Source organism: Gopherus evgoodei, chromosome 1 (genome assembly GCF_007399415.2).
Source record: "Gopherus evgoodei ecotype Sinaloan lineage chromosome 1, rGopEvg1_v1.p, whole genome shotgun sequence".
NCBI lineage: Eukaryota > Metazoa > Chordata > Testudines > Testudinidae > Gopherus > Gopherus evgoodei.
This window is the reverse complement of record NC_044322.1, coordinates 160,369,779-160,393,019: the sequence shown is the minus strand read 5'-3', so window position 1 is coordinate 160,393,019 and position 23,241 is coordinate 160,369,779. Positions and strand designations below refer to the sequence as shown.

Genomic DNA, 23,241 nt, shown 5'->3' with positions numbered 1-23,241 from the left:
TTACATCAGAGAATTTACATCAGTGAATTTGCAGTTTGGTCATTGATCTCTTCAGAGAAGCCAGATGACTGAATGGATTTGGAGCAGTTTACCCTCTCTCTCCTGGAACAAGTCTTTCCATATCGTGATGGAGGGGCACAGTGTGGGGAAGCCTGTACTGTATTTTTTGTGGTTAACTAGAGGATTTCATTCTTCAGGGTTAATCAAATCAGGCACTTTTTACCAGCACCAAAAAAAAGAAAAAACAGAACAGAATCACTTGATAGTACTGCTTGACAAAGACATGAAATTCAGCTATAGAAATCAGTACTTCGATACAATACTAGACAAGTGTCAAGAGAGCTCATATACCTTTAGATTTTTTCACACTCCCAGATTCCGAGACACTTAATGAACTCCTGGACATCTCTTCACAGTCCTGGCCTAAGAGTGCATTGCTGTTCCATTGTTGGCTGCTGTTATCCAAGTCCCATGCATTATGGCTATTTTCCTCTGGATCAGTAGCAGGTAGCATTTGTGAAGCAGCTAGTGGTAGTTTTTTATTGAAGGGGACTTCTGTGGTAGAATCCTCCATGGTGGAAGGGGCTTCCTCTTTATATGAGTCATCCATGGCTGCTGCATAGTCCATCATCAGTGCAGCTTCACTGTCCTGAGATAAGGAGGTCTGCACAGTGAAAGAGATTATAATTTAAAAAAAAAACCAAAACACTATTTGCTGGACAAACCAATCTCCATGCCAAGGGTTTTATTCATTCTTTTCACCCTGTTTGCATTGCCCAGATATTGCCAGAAATCCATAGTATTGCATATTCTCTTTGCTCCTTTTCTTAGCAGAGCACAGAGCTAAATTAACCTTGGCTTTAACAACAGGATTAGGACATGGTTTAAAAGAAAAACAAACAAAAAAAAATCCACTGACCAGTAATGATTACTGCAGTGGAAGACTTTCCTTTGAAAGTAAGCATCTGTGTGAAAGGAACTAAAAATGTATCAATCTCTAGAAAAATCTAAGCTTTGGCTTAAATAAAAAAACAAAAAAAAAAAAAAAAGGGGGGGGGTTTAAACCTTTTTTTTTTTTTTTTTTTTAAAGAAGACGACCTTATGGTGGCAAAGAAACCTTTATGAAAGTCTGCTGCATGCAAGTCTATACAGTGTCTCACTCCCATTTTGCAGACAGTTTCAATGCTGCTGCTCCCAGCTTTCACAGCACAGTGCACAGACAAGGGTCATGATAGCTTGCACCGCTTCTCCTCAGAACCCTGCAAGTAGCTGTGAACAATGACAAAACGGCAGTAAATTTCACTGCACGGCAGCTTGGAAAAATGAGAAACAGTAGAAGCCTCGGAGCTCTTCGGTAGGGAGAATGAACAAGATGGGGGGATGGGGGAGAGCAGCCAGAAGGCTATAGAAGGATAGGGAACATAAAGAGACAAAAGCTTCTTCTTTTTTCCAGCAGCCCGAGAGAGCAGTGGGACTTTTTTTTTTTTTAATTTTTAAACCACCACCAACTACCTCTTTTACAGGGAGTTCAGTGTGAAAGATGAAGCCTCCATGCCCAGCCTAGGGACTCTAGCCTGGTAGCAATTCCAACACCATCTCCTTGCCTCGCAGCTGGAATTCCCACTAGGCTGTTGAGCCTGGACAGGTCCTCTCCAACCCTAACCACAGCCCCATCTCCCAAGATAATGGCCTCTATCTAATAAAGTTAGTCGTGTAGCTAAACTGTCTGATTAACTCTCTGCTTTTAGGCTTAACTTGCCACACTTAATTTCTGAAGCAACAAGGATATAAACCCAGCTTCTGCAAAAACTGTCAAATGGAAGAGAGCAGAGTGCGTGTTCAAGTATCATACTCAGCAAAGTGAAGAGTCTCTTCAGTGTCTGGCATTAAACACAAGTGTGACTTTGAACTCTACCTTGGAAACCCCTGATATGATAATGGTGCTTTTCTTTCTTGGAGATTTCAGCTTCTGCTTTGCAGACTCACTTAACTGTCGAATGGCTGCTTCAGCAACTGGATCAGTGCCATTCAACACCAGCAGCTCTGAAAAGAAAGGAAAGTGCTTTAAGATAAAAAGCAGGCAAGGGTTTAAGTGCAGAGCAAAGCATAAGAGCAGGAAAAGGAAGACAGCTTGAATTTTAAACACAAAAATAGAGAGATCAACAGAAATCATGTAACTAAACACCACATAATCAAACATAAGCCAAATAATCATTTTAGTATTAGTTTCCATTCTATTCCCAAATCCTTCCTTTGTATCCTGGAATAGGTATATCATTCAGTCTTCCAAGACTGTACATGAAGCTTCAGAGTCTCTCTGGACATAGAATAATAGAATCGTCAGACTGGAAAGGACCTTGATAGGTTATCTAGTCCTGTCCCCTGAACTCATGGCAGGGCTAAGTCTTATCTAGCTCAGTGGTCCCCAAACTTTTCAGTCACACCTCGCCTTACCCTGTCCGCACCTCACCCCGCCTCCTCTTGAGCCAGGGACAGGGCACGGATGGAGTAAGGGGGAAGAGGCTGGGATAGGTTTGGGGCCAGGAACAGAGCCACGGCCAGGGGCTGGGGCTGAGGCCAGGAGTGGAAGCCACCATCAGGCTGCCGTTGGGGGCCAAGACTGGAGCAGGGACAGAGTTGGGCCCAGGAGTGGAGCCACAGTCAAAAACCTGATCTAGACTTTCCCTGACAGGAGTTTGCCTAACCTGGTCTTAAAAATCTCCAATGATGGAGATTACACTTCCTCCCTAGGCAATTTATTCCAATGCTTAACCACTCTGACAGTTAGGAAGTTTTTTCTAATGTCCAACCAAAACCTCCCTTGCTGCAATTTAAGCCCATTGCTTCTTGTCCTATCCTCAGCGGTTAAGAAAAAAGTTTTTTCTTCCTGCTCCTCGGAGCAACTGTTTAAGTACTTGAAAACTGTTATGTCCCCCCTCAATCTTCTCTAGACTAAACAAATCCAATTTTTTTCAATCTTCCCTCATAGGTCATGTTTTCTAGACCTTTAATCATTTTTGTTACTCTTCTCTGTACTTTCTCCAATTTGTTCACACTTTTCCTGATATGTGGTGCCTAGAACTGGACACAAGACTCCAGTTGAGGCCTAATCAGCATGGAATAGAGCGGAAGAATTGCTTCTCATGTCTTGCTTATAACATTCTTGCTAATACATCCCAGAATGAGGTTTTCTTTTTTTGCAACAGCATTCACTCATATTTAGCTTGTGATCCACTATGACCCCTAGATCCTTTTCTGCAGTACTCCTTCCTAGGCAGTCATTTCCCATTTTGTATGTGTGCAACTGATTGTTCCTTCCAAACTGGAGTACTTTGCATTTGTCCTTATTGAATTTCATTCTATTTACTTCAGACCATTTCTCCAGTTTGTCCAGATAAATATGAATTTTAATCCTATCCTCCAAAACACTTGCAACCACTCCTGTCTTGATATCATCCGCAAACTTTATAAAAGTGTACTCTCTATGATATTATCAAAATCATTGATGAAAATACTGAACAGAACTGGCCCAGAACTGATCCCTGCGGGCAATGTTCCCTCTAATTTTTTCCATCCATGTGCAGAATCAATTTTATTATGTGCACCAATATCGAGGTAATGTGCGGCACCAGTAGAAACAAAAAAATACTAGATATAATTATATATAATTTATTTATATATATTTTTAAAGTTACCATAGGGATAATTACTCCAGCCAGGACCGGTTAGGCATTTTAGAACTCACTACTGAAAGAATTAAATTCAAACATAGGAGAGAAATAAAATGCACAGACCAATCAAAAAACTAAAATAAAATTACAGAGACTATATGTACAATTCAGGAAGTAGAAAGAAGTAACACCACCACAAGTATGTGTTGGGAGATGAGTGTGAAAGAGACTAGGTGAGGGTCTGTGTGTCAGAGAGATGCTGGGGAAGTCTATGAGAGACCATGCGCTGTCTCTGTAAGGCACTCGTCAGAAGGCTCAGACCGCAGCAGCTGCCAGCAGCGATCCTGCTCCCGAGCTCTGTCTTGTCTCCCCTGCTCTGTAGAGATAGCGTACATGGGCGGGGGAGGCAGACATCCTGACATCAGCGCCTCTCCTCCTCTCATCCCCGCCCCCTTTCTGCACAAGCAGGAGGGTCCCAGGAGCAACTGGCCTGGGGCTCTCCAAGGCAGAGGGCAGGAGCAATGCCGCTGCAGAACAGCAGGGGGAGGGGCACCTGAACACATGCTGTCATGCGTGGCTCTGCTAATCAAGTATGAGGCACCTGATTCACTCCTGGGCTGCCATCCGACCGCACAGCTTAGAGTGAACACAGCCTGCAGGATCCCACTTGATATGCCCTTCAATCTTGACTGTGAACCAATGATAACTACTCTCTGGAAATGGTTTTCCAACCAGTTATGCACCTACCTTATAATAGCTCCATCTAGGTTGTATTTCCCTGGATTGTTAAGGAGAAGGTCATGAGAGACAGTATTAAAAGCCTTACTAAAATCACTATATACCATGTCTCCTGCTTCCTCCCTTTCCACAAGACTTGTTACCCTGTCAAAGAAAACTATCAGGTTGGTTGAAATGTTATAAATGAAGTAAACAAATAGGCCTTAAAGAAGACTACGGCAAAACAAAAAAAATATTTAAAGTAATCTGTATGAACGCCAGCCCCTGCACTGAAGTACAACAGCCTACCTACAATGGATCTTTGTCCTTGGGCCAGCAGATCTTCATCATCCAGCAAACCCTCCAACTGTTTCAGGAACCGTGTGAAATGGCTCCAGAGAGAGAGAGTGTGCTACATACTCTAATCTCTACCCCAAAGGAGCAGTAAATTCCACAGCATGTGCCATTTAAAGATGACATAATGAGTCTCTACAATTATTAATTTCTATGATACTATAGTTCCAAGAAAGGAGTGATGTTCACTGTGACACAAGGAGCGAAGGACACAAGGACAGTGGATAAAGGAATTTTTTTTTTAAATTGCATTGTGGGAAGACATCCACAAGACCATATAAATAAGGACACTGAAAACTCAAAATATGGAGGGGGAAAAAAGGTGTTTGCACTTATATACACTTGAAGGGATCGGGCCTATATTTAAATACATTAAAAAGCATATGTAACCACATGCCAAAAGTGAATTCAAGAACCATTCTTCCACCACCATCCCTACCTAGTATTTTAAACACACTTTATCTTCTATCTCCTGGGTGATTTACAAAAGGTAGAGAAGCAGGTACAGTGAGGATACATGAGTTGTTTAAAATCACAAAGTGAGTCAGTGGCAGAGCTAGAAGAGAATCCAGTATGCTGACTTCCACAGGCAGTCTCTCTCTTCCACTAATTTAGACACGAGGGAGAGAGTACCTCCTCTGACAGGAGGACTCAGCAGCGGTCCTATTCACAAGGGCTTTTGCGCACTGTCCTCTCCAGTGGAAGAAGTTTAGGAACTGTGGATTAGGGAGTCTTTGCACCTTTCTAATTCCATGGAGCCCAGGGATGTGTAGGAAAGAGATACACCTCTACCCTGATATAACGCGACCCGATATAACACGAACTCGGATATAACGTGGTAAAGCAGAGCTCCGGGGGGGGGGGGCGCGCTCCACACACTGGTGGATCAAAGCAAGTCTGATATAACGCGGTTTCACCTATAACACGGTATGATTTTTTGGCATCCGAGAATAGCGTTATATCGGGGTAGAGGTGTATTCAGCTGACAAGTAGAGAGGAGCCAACCTGGCTGCTGCTTCATTGGCTTCCCTTCTCTCTTAACAGCACAGCTCCTTGACAGATTTTCAGGAAGTTAGGAATTAGTTACACGCAGACTTCTACACTAACTGTAATATTTACTAACATAAATGCTATGATACCTGCCAGAAGGCACTAAGGCATGGGTCCTGCTGTTAATTTAATGTTTTAGGATAATCTATGGCATAGCAGAGAAAAAGGGACATAGACACAGGCTTTGGAGGTTTCTCTCTTACCTGTATCCGAAGAGGATAACACTTTGCTCACCGGAGCACCTTGACAATGGATTGCTTGAACTGAGAAATCCTTTTCAATCACTTTCACTTTAGCAGGAGTTTTCACAGGAGAATCTGAGAAGAAAAAGTTTCTCATTTATTATCTCTCACCTAGATACTCTGGTGATAGGTATTTTAGAAACGTGTATAACAAAAATAATGGGCATCTGAAAAAGTGCTTTTACTGATACAAATTAGCATTTGAAAAAACCTGTCTAGTATAATTCTGGGTAAATGCCAAATCTTCAGGCTTAAAATGAGCTCATTTTTATGTTTATAATTTTGATTTTAAAACATTCTAAACAAAAGAGCCACATAAATAAAACTAAAAATGGTTTTTGCAATGATTTGACAACTGTAACTCATATTTACATGTACACACACACAAAATTTTAAGAGGGTGTCACAGAAGGGCTAACACTAGTTACAGCAAGGGACAGTCTGGACCAATACTGGACAAGCTTCCTCGTACAACACTGCCAATTCACTTTAAAAATAGTTATTGCGATCAGGATTAGAAAGAGCCAGCCAGGTCTGTAATGAGCACAGACTCTGGCAGTCTCATTGAGTTGTATGGTAGCGTTGTAATGTGGACAAGCATCCACCAGAAGCCAAACTCATTTCCATTGTGATCTAAAACAAAAAGTCTACTATTATAAATAAAGTGTAGACATTACTGAGTGCTCTGAGAGCAACAATAACTAAGATAAGTGACACAGGGAGCTCTTGGAGCTGACTGGCAGAGTACATAGAGTGTGTATATGGTGTTAAAGAGATCCCCTGGGTTGGGTATCTGCATAATAATTCACTGGAGGGTTGTACTTGGGGTCTCTACCAAGAGTTGGTAGCCCACTGGTCATCATAATCATTGAGAAATGTATGTGGAGATAATACTTAAAGGAGTTATGTATCTATACTTAAAGTTATGTTTTTAAGGTCTTGGAGTTAAGGGAGGTCACCAAGAGGTGACATACCTCGGAAATATTCCTTTCAGGCAGGAGGTAATTAGCACCTATCTCCCTGTCCAGCCTATTGTGTATTGTATGCCTCGCGCTGTAGGCCTCTTTGCAGACTCAGGGCATATCTTCATTGGCAATGTTAAACCGCTGGGCGCAGCAGAGCTTTAATGTGGCTTGTGTAGTCACAGCATAGCACTGGGAGAGAGCTCTCCCAAAACCAACCACCTCCACCAGGGGAATAGCTACCAGCGCTGGTGCACTGTCTATACTGGCACAGCACAGCGCTGAAACTTGCGGTGCTTGGGGAGTGTTTTTTCACACCCCTGAACGAGAAAGTAGCAGCTCTGTAAAGTGCCAGTTTAGACAAGCCCTCAGTCTGAACTGAGAGATTGTGAAATTGAAGAGAAGAAATCTACAGGAAGAAACAAACAGCAAGGGTTGTTCTGTTTATGAATAAAGACCAAGGACTGGTCTGGTTTATCTTGAGCCAGGTCTATATTTACAGACCTGTATCGGAACAACTACCTCACTCAGATGACATGCATCTGACGAAGTGGGTATTCACCCACGAAAGCTCATGCTCCAAAACGTCTGTTAGTCTATAACGTGCCACAGGACTCTTTGCTGCTTTTACCTCACCCAGAAGTGTGAAGAATCCACCCCCTGAGTGATACAGCTATACCAGCCTGACTCCCCATGCAGACAGTGCTAGGCTGACAGGAGAGCTTCTCCCGCAGACACAGCTACCGCCACACAGGGAGGTGGATTAACTCCACTGGCAGGAGAAGCTCTCCAAGCAGCGTAGTAGCATCTTCCCTAAAGCTTCACAGTGGCACAGTCGCACGAGCGCTGGTGTAACACCGTACAGGAAGACAAGCCCTTGGAGTGAAAAGAAACAGAATCCTTCAGCGAGGTGGCAAAGAAGAGTTAAAGCCTGTCTGGCTGTAAAGTGCTGCAGGGATTTTGGGTGAGTAGCACTTTATTTAACAAGATCCTCTCATGTCTAATAAGTCCCGTCTCCAGAAAGAGAGCTATAATTCTATTTTATATGTAACTATTTGCATAAAATACTTCTACTTGCTACTATTTGAATCTCTATGCTTGGTTAAATAAACTAAGAGATGATCTCAACATAAACATATCTAAGTGCTGTGTGTTTGGTGGAGCAGTGATTTGAGGAGGAACTGGTAAGCTGGCATACACTGCTCTTTTGAGAGAAATGGATTTGGGTATACTGCAAGTGACCAGTGGACCAGGGGCTGGCCACTCCAGGGAAACACTCAAGAGTTTAGGGATTGGACTGTGCCTATCGCTAATCAACAGAGTACCAGCGATGCCTGTAAGGCCTAGAGAGGAGAGTTTATGTTGCCCGTGGCCAGCAGAGTTAGGAAGCTGACTTCAGCAAGCACAGACAAGACTTCTTCATGCTAAAGACAGGGAGTAGCAAGGTGCCTCACAATCTCGGATTACCCCAGGGAAGCATCACTATGTAAATCAAACTGTTTAATAAGGAAGATCCCTGTCAGGAATCCCGGTCAGGTGTGAATGGTAGCTTAGAACAACACCAATCCACACTAAAGAGTTAGGGGCAGAGGAGATAAACAGGTCAAGAAATACAGAAATCAGAAAAGTTAATAGTTTTAAAGCAGTGCATTTTCCATATAAGTAATATGGTTTACTTATATCCTCTCTTGTGGGTATGTATGCATATGGGGATGTGGGAGGGATAAAGAGGGTGGAAGAAAAGTGGGTAACCACATTTTCTTCCCTTCCCCCACACGACTGACAACAGAAGTAATATACTTCAAGAAAGCATTATGCGTGTTAAAGCAAGGTACCCCTGCAACTTCAATTTCTGTTCTGGTAATACTGTCCTGTCTTTTGCACTTGGTCTATTTTTTTTTCAAGTTTTCTATACATCACAGACAATCTGACATCTTATAAGAGCGCCTACATTAGCAGCTTGTTGTGTGTTTTTAGAGAGAGTCATGTGCCATCTTTTTACAAGAGCAGACAGAGATGATCACCTTGACAGGGTGTAAGAAACACCCCAAATGCAATGGATTTATACATTAATAGCAGCATCATACTAGCTACTCTACCCCACTCTTAGAGATTCGTGTTTTCAAAGGGAATACTAAACACACACACACAAAAAACCCAACCTCACCAAAGAGAGAGACACGTAACATTCACAGTACCAAGCAAAGGAAGTCATGATCATTTCTCACCTTACTTACTAGGAGGCTGATTCTATCCCACTGAAGTCATTGGCAAGACTTCCACTGACTTCAGTGGGGCAGGACCTGGCTTCATGCAAAAGAAATAATTTTATCCAAAGTAACCAAGACCACATTAAAAATAAAATCAACCAATCAACAAAAAAAACCACCTAAACAGATCTAGACAATATTCTTTTCTCTTTCCCCATAGGAACTATACTCCTAAAAACCAGCATAAACCAAACAAACAATCTTGGATTTGCATTTTCAAGTTTCACCGATGTCCTCACCTGGGCTCAGTGTGGAATGTTTCCCTTCGAGTCGAGGTTTGGTTTTCACAGCAGTAACAGTAGTGACTACAGTCCCACAAGGCATCACGGTTCTATCCTTTTCTATTTTTGTGGCAGGAAGCTGAGCAGGAACTTGCCAGGATTTTGACTCATTAGGTTCTACATAAGAGAACTAAAAAGAGAAAAAATGGTAATTAAAGTAATAATTACCTCTTAAAAGGAAAGAGACACTTTGAAACAGCAGCTGGAATTGTAGAGTGGACTTGATCAAAGCACACTGATGAACTGTTAGTGCATGTTAGCAAGGTACCCACAGATCTTTAAGAATGCACCAGAGTAGTGCGGGGCAGATTGACATCCCAGCTTGCCATGAACTAAGTGTTCGTGTAGACAAGCCCTTAGCAGACCCAAATTATTCCTTAAAGCTTTGTCCATAACAGTGACAGCTTTTGCTTTAAGTAGATAGGGTATGATTCACTGTTACCCTGCACCTTAAGCAGTCATTTACACAAGTACAAAGTGAGGTCACAACACTACCATTTTGATTAAGTAGCACAACACTCAGTTGGCACTTCTGTAAATTGTTACAAAACATGCTGGGCAATAGTGTATTGGGTCTGTATTCTTAAAATGGACAATCTGACAGTCAAAAAAAGTCAAGCACAAACATAAGAATGTGATACCTCTGCAGTGATCGATCCTAACACAGGGCTATGGGTGCTGGGCCTGCTCTTCAGTGCAAAGCTTTGCTGTCCAGAAGGCTGTTTCCTGAACAAGTCTAAAGGTACAGTTGCCCATGCTGAAAAAGAACCTAAAATAAATGAAAGTGACATAGTAAGGTCTTGTCTGAGCTGTCAATATCTTTGAAGTTCTTTTGAAAAGGTGGAAAACAGAAGCAATTGCTACTTTAAACTGCTGAGACACCTAATACTGCAAAGCATTATCTTTGCAGCACAATAAGGTATTTACTTTAACAAAGAGACAAGATTATTTGCAGAGGAAATTTTTAAAGAAGGATCTGTAGTTCTTGCAGGCTAGGTTTTTAGAATAGTTATAACACTGCTTGACAGAAAATAAGGCAGATACTGAATCATTAATAGTTCCACTGTTTTTTGTGTTAATAATTTTTCCTCCGCATACAGGACACTTGGAGAAAACAAACAAACCTCTACGGATTCTGAACACTGATAAGACTGTTCAAAATACAATCCAGCTGAATTCTTTCATTTTCTCCTTAACTGCCCTTGTTTTGTACACCTTTACCCCGATATAACACGGTCGTGGGGAGCCAAAAATCCCTACTGCGTTATAAGTGAAACGCTGTTATATTGAGGTGGCGGTGGCAGGGCTGCAGCAGTGATTTAAAAAGAGCTTCAGGCCCTTTAAATTGCTGGCGGTGCCCCGCTGCCGCAGCCCTGGGCTAGCAGCAGCAGGGCTCCAGCGGTGACTTAAAAGGTCCATGGCTCCCTTTAAAGCACTGCCCGAGCCCCGCTGCTACCGCGCTATATGCAAACCTGTGTTATACTGGGTTGCGTTATAGCAGGGTAGAGGTGTTTTTCATAGAGGGTGCTCCCTGGATTCATTTTGGATTGGTATAGCCAACTAAGAGTATTTCCTTATGTTGGTCTTTGAGTGCAAGTATAGATTCTCTCTCAGATATCTTACAGTTATGTTAAAGTGGAATACTATTGTTAACAAAATTAACATGATGCTAAAACTTTGTTATGCAGGTCCCTGGGCAAAATCCTAGCCATTTTCATGTTAATACGAGTTTTGCCACTGATTTCAGTGGAGTCAGGATTTCACTCCATTAAGTATTAAGGAGTCAGGATTTCCATATTTCAGAGCAACAAGTATTTATGATTCTCCTTACTGCTATGCTACAGCTTAGCTTCTTCAACTGACATAGAAAGGCCCTTTTAGAGTAGTCTACTATAAAAGACGCTCACAACACTGACACCCCTTCTACCCAGTAAGCCCCACCCCACGCAGAATGTTCACCATGAGACAGGAATGCCATTATTCTACAGCAGGGGTTGGCAACCTATGGCACACATGCCAAATATGGCACACGAGCCAATTTTTAATGGCACTCTGGAGCCTGCCAGGACTCCAGCGTGCCATTAAAAATCCTGCCCAGCCCGGCTCGCTTTCCTCTGCCCTCTGCTCCCCACGTGAGGGCAGGGAGCAGAAACATAGCCGTGCACACAGGGTGGGCAAATGGTCCCACTCTCCTAGCATGGAAAGCCGCGGGGTCCACGCTCCTGGGCCGGAGTACTGGGCAGAGCGCAGCAAGCCGCCGGCCCCTCCCCTCACCTTTTCCCCTCCCCTGGAGCCCTGGTGACGCTCACAGCGCTCTGGGGGTTGGGGCTCCATGCTCCTGCGGGGCAGTGTTTGGCTCCGCAGAAAGGCAGACACGCTCCCCCCTCCCCTGGAGCCATGCCGCCCTGCGCGCTCCCGCGGGGCAGCATCTGGCTCCGCGGGGAGGCAGACACACTCCCTGCTGAACTAGAGCCAGGCCGCCGCCGCGCACAGCGCTCTGAGGGCCGGGGCTGCGCTCTCCCACGGGGCAGCGTTTCTGGCTCTGCGTGAAGCCTCAAGGTAAAAGGCCCAGGGCTGGGGGTGTTGGATAAGGGGTGGAGACAGTCAGGGGACAGGGAGCAGGGTGGGTTGGATGTGGGAGGTGGAATCCCTGGAGTGGAGTGGTTAGGGGCAGGGGTCTCTGGAGGGAGCAGTCAGGGAGCCGGGGGGTTGGATGGGGCATGGGACTCCTGGAGTTTGTGAGGGGGCAGTGGGTGGATAGGGGTCAGGGCAGTCAGGGGACCGGGAGCAAGGAGGGTCGGGGGTGTAGTTGGGGGGGTCTCTGGAGGGGGTGGTCAGGGGACAAGGAGCTGGGGGGGTTGTATGAGGTGGGAGTTCTGGGGGTACTGTCAGGAGGCAGGGTGTGGAGAGAGGTTGAGGCAAGCAGGGAGTTGGGGTGGCGGGTTGGAAGTTCTGGAGGTCCTGTCAGGGGGCGGGGAGTGGTTGGATGGGGCATGGGAGTCCTAGGAGTCTGTTTGGGAATGGAGGTGTGGTTAAGGGTCGGGGCAGTCAGGGGACAGGTAGGGAGTAGGGTCCAGCCGGGGAACAAGGAACAGGGAGGCTTAGATAGGGGGTGGGATTCTGGGGGGCAGGGGTCCCAGGAGGGGGTAGTCAGGGGACAAGGAGCAGCGGGGTTGGGAGTTCTTAGGGGGGCAGTCACCCAGCCCTCCCCCCTGAACCCTGACCTCTGACCCTCCCCTGCGCGCGAGCACACACAAAACACACACCACGCTGTCTGCCTTGAGCCCCGCACACCCTCCAGGCCCCTGCCCTGAGCCCTGTACCACCCTCATACACACCCAGCCCTCTGCTAGACTCCTTCATCCCCCCCACCCACAACCCTAGCCCTGACTCTGGCACCCCCACCCATACCTAGCCCCCCCTCTGCCCTGACACCTCCAGCCCCCAGCCCTGACTACAGCCTGCCACCAGCTCTCTGGGTCCTGGCTGCCAGCCCTGCACAGTCTGCTGCTGGTCTGGGGTTCTGGCTGACGGACCCTTGCCAGCTGGGGTCCCGGCTGCAGGCCTCGCTCAGCCCGCTGCTGGCCTAGGTGAACAGAACCCCAGAGCAGGAGCGGGCCGGCAACGTAAGATCAACACTTTAATTTCATTTTAAATGAAGCTTCTTAAACATTTTGAAAACCTTGTTTATTTTACAACACAACACTAGTTTAGTTATATAATATATAGACTTGTAGAGAGAGACCTTCTAAAAACGTTAAATATATTACCGGCATGCGAAATCTTAAAATTAGAGTGAATAAATGAAGACTCAGCACACCGCTTCTGAAAGGTTGCCAACCCCTGTTCTACAGTGTTGCTATTGATTTTTCACAGAAGGCACTTAGATGCCATGGTGAAAGGCAGCAGTATACAACTCTACAGTAGATTGACCTACATTAAAGTTAGATGGCTGCCATCCTTTCCCACATTCCTCTTACTAAGATTTAACAATCACTATCACCACCACCCATATACCAATTAAATATTAATTTTTCAGAAATATTTATTGTTAGACTCTTTTTAAGCAAATCAAATAAAGTATTTAAAATGTGCCATTAATGGTGTATCAAGATGTGTCAACCACTACACATACCAAAGACTGTTTTTAAAGATACCTACAAAAAATCTGTCCTGTTCAGGTAAATGATAATACATACTTTGCCCCCTTACTGTGAAGTGTTATTAGGATACGGCCCTACATTAGACCAAATTTCTTTTTGCTCTTTCCTTCATTTGTGTGTGGGCTTTTCCATCCTCCACATCTATGTTTATATGTTTTTGACAAAATGGCTATTTCCCCCCCGCCTCACATTTGTTTGCTGAAGAAAAAAAAAAAAGTTACTTTCTGTATGTTTCTGATACACAACCACTTCTCCCCCAAAACTGGCTTATTTCCACTTAAAAATCTGTGGCCCAACAGAGCTTTTAAAAACAGCCACAATTATCAAAAGTGTAACAATACACAAAACTCACACACCCTCGTATGGTTTTCAGATAGTTTTGTAATTCCTTTTTGCCAACCTTGAATTTAAAAACACATTTATGTGACTAACTCTAAATATGGCTTTGATAACAAGTTACTAAATATGACTTACTTAAGTTATATTGGATAAGGGCTTAATTAATAAGTAGTACGCAGAAGGCTGGAAGAAAGGTGTGTAGTGTTTACTTGGTGGGTTGTGGAAAGTTTATCACAGTACTCTAACTTGGTTTTGAATCATTATTAATCTAAAGTTAACTAAATTTGACAATACTGAAATAGAAGAGAATAGCTAAGACTCAGAAAGGATGCTTCCATTTTTAAAGAATAATCCTGACATATTAGCAAACTGACCCATGAAGTATAACACGAAATTTAGAATTTTTATCTAAAGTGAAACACTAGGATAGATAAATACTGCTCAAAGTAAAATTTAATTGGAATGGCATTAAAATATTATTGAAGACGAGAAAGGATTGGAGTGTATCGACAGAACCTGCATTGAGAATTCTTGGTCGAGCATTTAGCAACAGTAGCAGACGAGGAAGGTGGCTTGTATTTAGAAGGGTCTATTAGAAGTTTAAGAATTGTGTGCAATCACTTTACAAAACAAATAATGCAATAATTTGGTACAAAGTACCATGGCTCATCTAAAAGTTGTGAAACTGAACATTCCCTTTGATCTTAAAACCTGCCTACGCCATCCCCTCACCAGCAATCCAAGAAGAAATATATATGTGCCTGCTCCTCTCCTGATCAAGTAGAGAGTTACTCTGCAATGGAAACATCTTTCTTGTAAGTAGGGATAAGGAGCTCTAAGCTGGGATGGTAGAATCAGATATAGTAGCGTACAATTTCCTATAGTCAAAGTTTGATTATACATAAATTGGATTATGTGCTTGGAAACAGCCAGTTTGGGCAGAAGGGACGTCAGGATTTCTTTCTATTCATCTACTCAGAGGCGGTGGATGTATTTTTCCCTTCTCTGGCACAAGAAGTTTTATCTGAAGTTTTATCAACACAAGACTATTAAGAGTTGGTAAGCAGTTCTAGACACAAGTGGCACAAGAGTTTGTTTCTGGGCTATGGTAAGCAAACTTTTGCACTCTGTGTAGAAGTGCAGCACTGCCAAACAATAAGTGGGTCTCATAAGCCCATTCAGGAACATAAAACATGGGAAGTCTAAAGCAAGAGAATATTAGAGGGTGGAACCAGAAAAAACAGCGGACAAGCTCAAGGCAGCACTCAGACTCAAGTCGTGTTTGCACATTCAGTCCTGCCTTAGGGCTTTGCTAAAAAAATAAAGCAAAACCCAGGAATATGGAAAAGCATTTGCACAATATCATCCCTTGTGTCAATGTTTGGGGACAGAAGGAAACAGTGAAAAACTCCCACTCGCTTCGCAGCAGGAGGTTATCTAAAACTGCCACTGGAGCTAGTCTTTGATCCTTAATTTAAGTAGATAAGCATTAAAGCAGAACTGGGCTTACAAACAAATTTAATTCTGAAATTCTTCCTGGGTTGACTTTTTTTTTTTAATTGTTCCAAGCCAGCAAATCTCCCGGCTCCTATTTCTAGGGCTCTCTTGCCCCAGTGCCTATTAGCCTTCTTTGTTCCTGGAGTTATTGAACCGTACCTGATCTGACTACCAGGGTTAGTCAGCAGAACAGGTCTACATTAATTACCAACTTCTGACAGCTTCTTACATGATCTTATTCAACTGTGTAAACAAAAGAGGATTTATTTCAACAACATCTCAGTAATGCCCATGAGGGGACCATGCAAAAGAATTCAGTTGCAGTACTTACTATCCAATTTCCCATCTTCCAAGATCTGCAGTTGTAACTCTTTTGATTTGGCATTTAATTCACTGTGGAATAAATAAAATGATGTCAAGCCTTCAAAGAGTTTTCATTCCTATTCCAGTTATTATACTGGGAATGTTTCTCCCCTCTTCCTTTTAAATCACTCTTTACACAAGGCTTTATATGTCTCACACCTTGCATACTGCACCATACAGTGCAGTGTTATTGTCCAACCAGTGGAAAATGTTAGACAGCATTTACAGCACTCTGCCTTTCAAATTCTGTCAAGAAAACATGTGCGTCACTTCTTGACCTCAATTAACTTGAGGGAAGGGAATGCTGAGGTGGAGCCTAACCTTGGATCTATCTAACTTCCTCACTAAATTTAGGATTGCCAAAACATTTCCTTTATAAGAGGGCCTTTTTTTCAATTGGTTATAAAACTTTGCCTTTCAGGATGAAGTTTTCCATGTATGTGCTCTACTCGAAGACTGAGAAACAATTCCTTCTGCGTACAGCTGAGACAACAACAGCTCCCAAATTCGTAAGTCAAGAAGATGGAACAGATCCAGTGGTCTATTAAAAGTGGAGGAGCATCCTGCCAATGTAAGATTATTTTAATAAGGGAGGTAAATACTACATTTCACTAAATAGTTTTCTGGAACAGATATCTGACCACTGACTGTGAAACTTCCCGATTTAAAAATAATTGGTGCTTCCCCCTGGTATTTTTTCTAAGAAGGGTCCATATTATTTTGGCACAAAGTTAGACTGAAGGGACACTGTAAGAGGAGGGGAGTAAAGAACCAGTTGCTACATGACATGACCAGCACGAATCATTAGACACAACTGCTTTTGGTACAACCTGTGGTGCTTTATGCAATAGACAAAAAAAGTCAAAAACAAAAACACCACACCGAAATCTATCAGCTGGGCTGTTAAAGCATATGGATATTGTGAAACTTCCTCTAAACTTTATTCTGTTCCTTCTGCAATAAGAGTTCAGTGGAGAACTTTAATATTGGAAACATATTTTAACACTACGTTTCTATTCAGGTGGGAACTTTCTCAGTGCTTGGCCACACTTCCAAGGAAGACACAGGGTGTAGCAGGAAGGGGAGTGGTGTTAGCAATTCAGTAGGTGGCACTCTTCCCATTGAGCCAGTGCACTTCGTTGGGGGTGGTTTTATTTTGTCGGCAGGAGAGCTCTCTCCTGCCAACGAAGAGTGGCTACACTGCATACCTTACAGTGGCACTGCTGTAGTGACACAACTGTGCTGCTGTAAGGTGTGCAGTGCAGACACAGACCAAATCCTGACTAGTTATCATTAAAGATCTCCTAGGACTTTGCAAACTTATCTACCTTAGGCACATGTAGAGCACCTATCACTATGGAAAGCATACCATAACTGTGGTGTAATGACCAAATTCCAGTTAAAATAGTCATCCTGCTCACCTGAACTCCCCTTGCAGTTTCTGCTGTAGAAGAATACCCTTTCCACTTCCTGTCCTAAAACACAGGGTAAAGGCTGCTGTGCAGCGTTGAACAGATACTCTATTCCACTAACAGATAGCTGAAGCCATCTGCAAATACAATATATGAAGATCGTAAAGCACTTTGGAGATATTTCAGAATGAAAGATGCTATCCAACTGGTTTATTTCTATTACTAATGCAAATGAGTTGCATCAAGCTCATCCCAGTAATGTGGTGGCAAAGAATCACATGGCAGTGTGTCTGGTCTGTGGCCTTGCAAGGCCACAGTCTTTGAAGAGAGGCATTTTTCAGTGATGAGACCAAGCACAGAAAAGAACTTAAGTCACTAGACTTCAGGTGTCTTAAGATGGCAGCTTCAAGGCTAATTATCTTTCACTAAACATAACAGCAAGATAACATACAGCAGCATGCACTGGACACAACTCCCATTTAAGTGCAGGATAAAAACAAGATTTTTAGGGTTGCATTAAGAAATACTTACAAGCTTCTCTTCCTGCCTAGGTCAAATTCAGAGTGTTTATCATACATTCAAATCAGGGGAGCTGTGTTCTCTACATCCTAAACTATCTCAGGCCTGGCCTACACTAAGCGTCTAAACCAATTTTAGCAGATTAAATCGATTTAACGCTGCACCTGTCCACACAATGAGGCCCTTTATATCGATATAAAGGGCTCTTTAAACCGGTTTCTGTACTCCTCCCCAACGAGAGGAGTAGCGCTAAAAATCGGTATTACCATATTGGATTAGGGTTAGCGTGGCCGCAAATCGACGGTATTGGCCTCCGGGGGTATCCCACAGTGCACCACTGTGACCACTCTGGACAGCAATCTGAACTAGGATGCACTGGCCAGGTAGACAGGAAAAGCCCAGCGAACTTTTGAATTTCATTTCCTGTTTGCCCAGTGTGGAGCTCTGATCAGCACGGGTAGTGATGCAGTCCCAAATCCAAAAAGAGCTTCAGCATGGACCATACGGGAGATACTAGATCTGATCGCTGTATGGGGAGAGAAATCTGTTCTATCAGAGCTCTGTTACAGAAGACTAAATGCCAAAGCATTTGAAAAAAATCTCCAGGCTATGATACAGAGTCCACAGCACAGTGCTGCATGACAAGCGTAACGGAAAGCCAAAGAATCAAATGGATGCTCATGGAGGGAGGGAGGGGGTACTGAGGACTCCAGCTATCCCACAGTCCCCAGCAGTCTCCGAAAAGTATTTGCATTCTTGGCTGAGCTCCCAGTGCCTGTAGGATCAAACACATTGTCCAGGGTGGTTCAGGGTATAGCTCATTAATTTACCCCCCTCCCCTCCCGTGAAAGAAAAAGGGAAAAAAAAATCACTTCTTGACTTTTTTCAGTGTCACCCTACGTCTACTGCATGCTGCTGGCAGACGCAATGCTGCGGCACTGAACAGCAGTATCCTCTCCCCTCCCCTTCCCGGCGACAGACGGTACAATATGACTACTATCCGTCGTCATCATCAGCCCGTGACTACTCCTGGCTGGCCTGAGGTGAGGTCGGCCGGGGGCGCCTGGGTAAAAATAGGAATGACTCCTGGTCATTCCCAGTAGATGGTACAGAATGGCTGGTAACTGTTTTCATCATGGAGCTCAGCCCCCAGTTGCTATCAGCCCTGTCCCTTTTATGTGTAAAGAAAAGATTCTGTACTGCCTGGACTATCATGGCAGCGGGATACTGGGCTCCTTTCCCCCGCACCGTTTAATGTCCTGCCTGGACTATTATAGCAGCTGGAGGCTTTCTGCCCCTCATTTTCATCTCACTAACAAGTCAGTTTTTCTTATTCCTGCATTCTTTATTACTTCATCACACAAATGGGGGGACACTGCAACGGTAGCCCAGGAGGGTTAGGGGAGGAGGGAAGCAACGGGTGGGGTTGTTGCAGGGGCACCCCCTAGAATGGCATGCAGCTCGTCATTTCTGCGGGATCTGACACGGAGCGGCTGTGCTCTCTAGTACACTGGTTCTGTAGTACACTTGCCCCATATTCTAGGCAGGACAGACTCTATTTTTAGATACCATAAAGGAGGGATTGACTTGGGGAGTCATTCCCATTTTTGTCTTTGCGCCCCTGGCTGACCTCAGCCAGGGGCACCCATGACAGCAGCAGACAGTACAGAATGACTGATAACCGTCATCTCATCGCCAATTTACAATGGCATGGCAGACGGTACAAAACAACCAATAACCTTCTCTGCTGTCTTGCAAAGGCAAATGAATGCTGCTGTGTAGCGCTGCAGTACCGCATCTGTTAGCAACATCCAGTAGACATACTGTGACAGTAAAAAAAAAGCTGAACGGTCTCCATGGTTGCCATGCTATGGCGTCTCACAGGGCAATCCAGGGAAAAAGGGCGCGAAATGATTGTCTGCCGTTGCTTTCATGGAGGAAGGAATGAGTGATGACATTTACCCAGAATCACCTGCGACACTGTCTTTGCACCATCATGCATTGTGATCTCAACCCAGAATTCCAATGGGCGGGGGAGACTACGGGAACTATGGGATAGCTACGGGAAAGCTACCCAAAGTGCAATGCTCCAGAAAATCGATGCTAGCCTCGGACCACGGATGCACACCACCGAATTAATGTGCTTAGTGTGGCCACATGCACTCAACTTTATACAAACTGTTTTACAAAACCGGTTTATGTAAAATCGGAATAATGCCGTAGTGTAGACATACCCTGAAACTACAATTCCTTCACAACTCATCCACGGCTGCTGCTGCTTCGCAATGCTCTCACCTGTGCTATGCAAGTACCTACACATGCAGCGCCGGGAACAACGAGGAGGGAGAAAGCTTCCTTTCTGCAGAGCTGTGCACTACAACGCCCCCCACCCCCTAGGACTGAAGAACAGATACCCAGTTCACTCCACCTCTTAAGTGGGTGGTAAAGCAGCTGCCAGTCCCAGCAGGAGCACTGACCTAATCCTCTCCTAGATCAGGTCGTCACGAAATTTGCCTCTTTGCCCTTTTAGGAAGGCAAAAGGGACAATGGATGCTGCACAGTGACTCCGTGGTGAGGGGGACACGGGGTGACACAGCAAGTAGCACTTTTCTTTTAAGCAAGTAGAAAAGAGGGAAGGTTCCTAAAATGGACTGGGGCAGAAAAGCTATTGATAGGCTGTAAGGGAGAGGGAGACCCCAATGGGAGCTAACGCTTTTTGCTTTAATGCTCTGGGAGAAGAGAAGCACCTACAGCACAGTACACACAGCAGCACCTCTTTTTCTCACTTATTATGACAACCTGCTTCTGCTTCTTCCCTTCCTTTTAGCCAGTAAAGTAAAAAGCTTCTGGTCCTATTAGTGGATCTACACTACACAGTTAGGTTGACATAAGGCAGCTTATGTCAGTGTTCACGTTATAGTCTTGCTCCCGCCGATGCATGTGCCCTACTACACAGATATAAGTCTGACACTTTGGAGATGGCATTATGTCAGCGTAGTTAGGGCAACACAGCGTCTGTGTAGACACTGCGTTCCTTACATTGTCTGTCTTGTCAATTTCACGGCTCAAGTGGAACTGTGAACTGACAAGAAAGCTGACTCCCCAGTCATGCTCCAAGCTGGGCTGTCATCCAGGCTCTTGGCTTGGGCTGCTGCCCAGGCTCCCCACTTGGAGCACAGCAACTGACTGGACTAAGGGCCTGGATCTCCTTCCAGAGGTGAGAAGCCCCGGGTGGCCTCCCCTCACTCCCAGGTGGGAGCACGGAGCAGTTGAGCTCCCGACAGGGAGCTGTGTGGAGCTGAGAGCCCTGGCTCTCTGAGTGCCCATACTACCACTCTTCAGTCGGCAGAAGTGCTCCTAGCGAGGACGCACACCACTGACAGGAGGAGGATAGTGTGGACATCAGCCACCACAGTAATTACTGTGATTGCAGTAAGATGACCTAACATAGGTCGACTTAAGATTGTGGTGCAGGAATGCCCTTAGGTACTTGCCACCATCCATCTCTATTAGAAACCACACATCTGTAATTCCCAATCCCAGGCCCAACAATCCTCAATTAAAAGTAAAAATGACTGAAATCCATGTTAACACTTGCTATAACTCAATACCAGAAAATTGCTTTAAAAACCACAGTTATGCCCGGTCAGTGTCAAATCATCTGAAATAAAACTAATAGGATACGTTAAAAACACAGTTCCTCTCTTCCAACATCTTATATAAATCGAGACTGTAGAAACATTTAATAGAAAATGTTACGTTGGTGGTTACTTACAAGATGAACTCCTCTTTCCAAGAGAGGTTAGTGTCACTTTTAGCTATCGAGCTGGAAAATTTCTGTAGAGGATCATTCAACTGAGTTACACATACTGGATTTATGCTGCCTGTATTGGAAAAGGAAAGGAAAGGAACAAACATCCAACTGTTGACTTCAAGTCATCTATAAGCCTATTTCTCTTAAACAAGTACAAGACACCTTTTTGTCAAGACCACTGGGGAAAAAAGCCCCCCCCCCACACCCTAGCGTTATTCCTTCTTCCTACCTCTTATTGTTTGTATTACATTAGTGCCCACTCAAGATTGGGGCACCCTTGCCCAACGTGTTGTATAAACATACTAAAAAAACCCAAACAATTCAGGCCCCAAATACCTTACACTTTAATTTTAAGACCAAGAGCTATGAGTGTCAGTATAACAAAATCACAAGAGCTAGAGAGAGGAGGAGGGTAATAACAATCGGAAATGTAGTTACCAAGAGAAGTTATGTGAACAGTTACATGGCTTCAAGTCACTTAAAACAAAAATTAGATGAAATATTTGAAGTCCTTACTGAGGGTCTATCCAGCTGTTTCTTGAGGAACTACTATTTCTTGTGTTAACAGATATTGACTGCCATATTGCTAATGAACAATGGATTTACAGACTGTTATTTTTAAAGAGACCATGCCACTCAAGAGCATTGTTCTACTAATACAGAAATATCTACTAACAAATTGAAGGTAAGTGAATAATTTTACTGTTATTCCAAGTAGGAACAATTGGTATTATTTATAGCTTCTAAAAACCACATTTAAAAAAAAAAAGGAGTAACTTTTACAATGCCAAAAGTCACCATTTTTCATATTTGGGGCTCTGGAGAATGACAACAGACAAGAATATACACAAATTTGCACTGAGGTTTGTGCACAGAAATAGACAAAGTTATATATTGAATCTACACACGTACACTGTGAGTGTGTGTAATTTGCTATATTAGATCAATCTAAGATGTGTTACCTGAATCCCATACACATAAGACCTATACAAAAACATATGTAAAGCCTACTAGCAAAGTAATTGCAAACTGATTATTTACCAGTCAGAACTCACTATACAAACTCATACAGGCATATTAATGTGGCAAAACCCTGTTATGGACAGGTTAAAAATTCATGTTTTAGCCTATGTAGAAACATAGGCAAAGAAACTATGCAGGTTAATCAATCATTCTACAGAGGGCTCCAACAACATGGTTAGACTCAGTTTAGTCCTGCCTACAAATGGCAAAAACAAACTATGTTTTAAAATGTTTTAACATGATCCAATAACAGTCACTTAAGAAAAGAAAAAAAATCCCTTAGCCTAACAGTGCTAAGGATTCATCCCATTCTCAGTAGGGAGTCAAACCCAAGCACAAGGTTTAATGACTGTTGAATTCTGGCCTATTTACATTACAAAAGCCACAGAGACCAAGACTGCACTCAACTTGAAGCACTTCAAAAGGGGCATCTGTTTGTTAAGTAACTAGCAATTCTGGATGCTCAGATCCAGGCACGTTAAAAGATTTTCAGAAAGTTCCAATCATCCATATTTGGGGGGGGGGGGGGGGGGGGGAAAATCTACATTGAAAAAGCACCCTTTT

At 43.7% G+C, this 23,241-nt stretch overlaps 1 protein-coding gene across 1 annotated transcript in view; it reads right to left on the bottom strand.

Annotated features, from left to right (window-relative positions):
* Nucleotides 1-23,241, bottom strand: part of C2CD2 (C2 calcium dependent domain containing 2) — a 65,199-nt gene that overhangs the window by 10,313 nt on the left and 31,645 nt on the right. The window contains exons 7-13 of the mRNA XM_030577231.1: nucleotides 21,616-21,724; nucleotides 15,878-15,939; nucleotides 10,189-10,316; nucleotides 9,506-9,677; nucleotides 5,996-6,109; nucleotides 1,916-2,043; nucleotides 352-664 (exon numbers count right to left, since the gene is read on the bottom strand). Coding sequence (XP_030433091.1) covers nucleotides 352-664; nucleotides 1,916-2,043; nucleotides 5,996-6,109; nucleotides 9,506-9,677; nucleotides 10,189-10,316; nucleotides 15,878-15,939; nucleotides 21,616-21,724 — 1,026 coding nt within the window. The remainder of the gene's footprint in view (nucleotides 1-351; nucleotides 665-1,915; nucleotides 2,044-5,995; nucleotides 6,110-9,505; nucleotides 9,678-10,188; nucleotides 10,317-15,877; nucleotides 15,940-21,615; nucleotides 21,725-23,241) is intronic.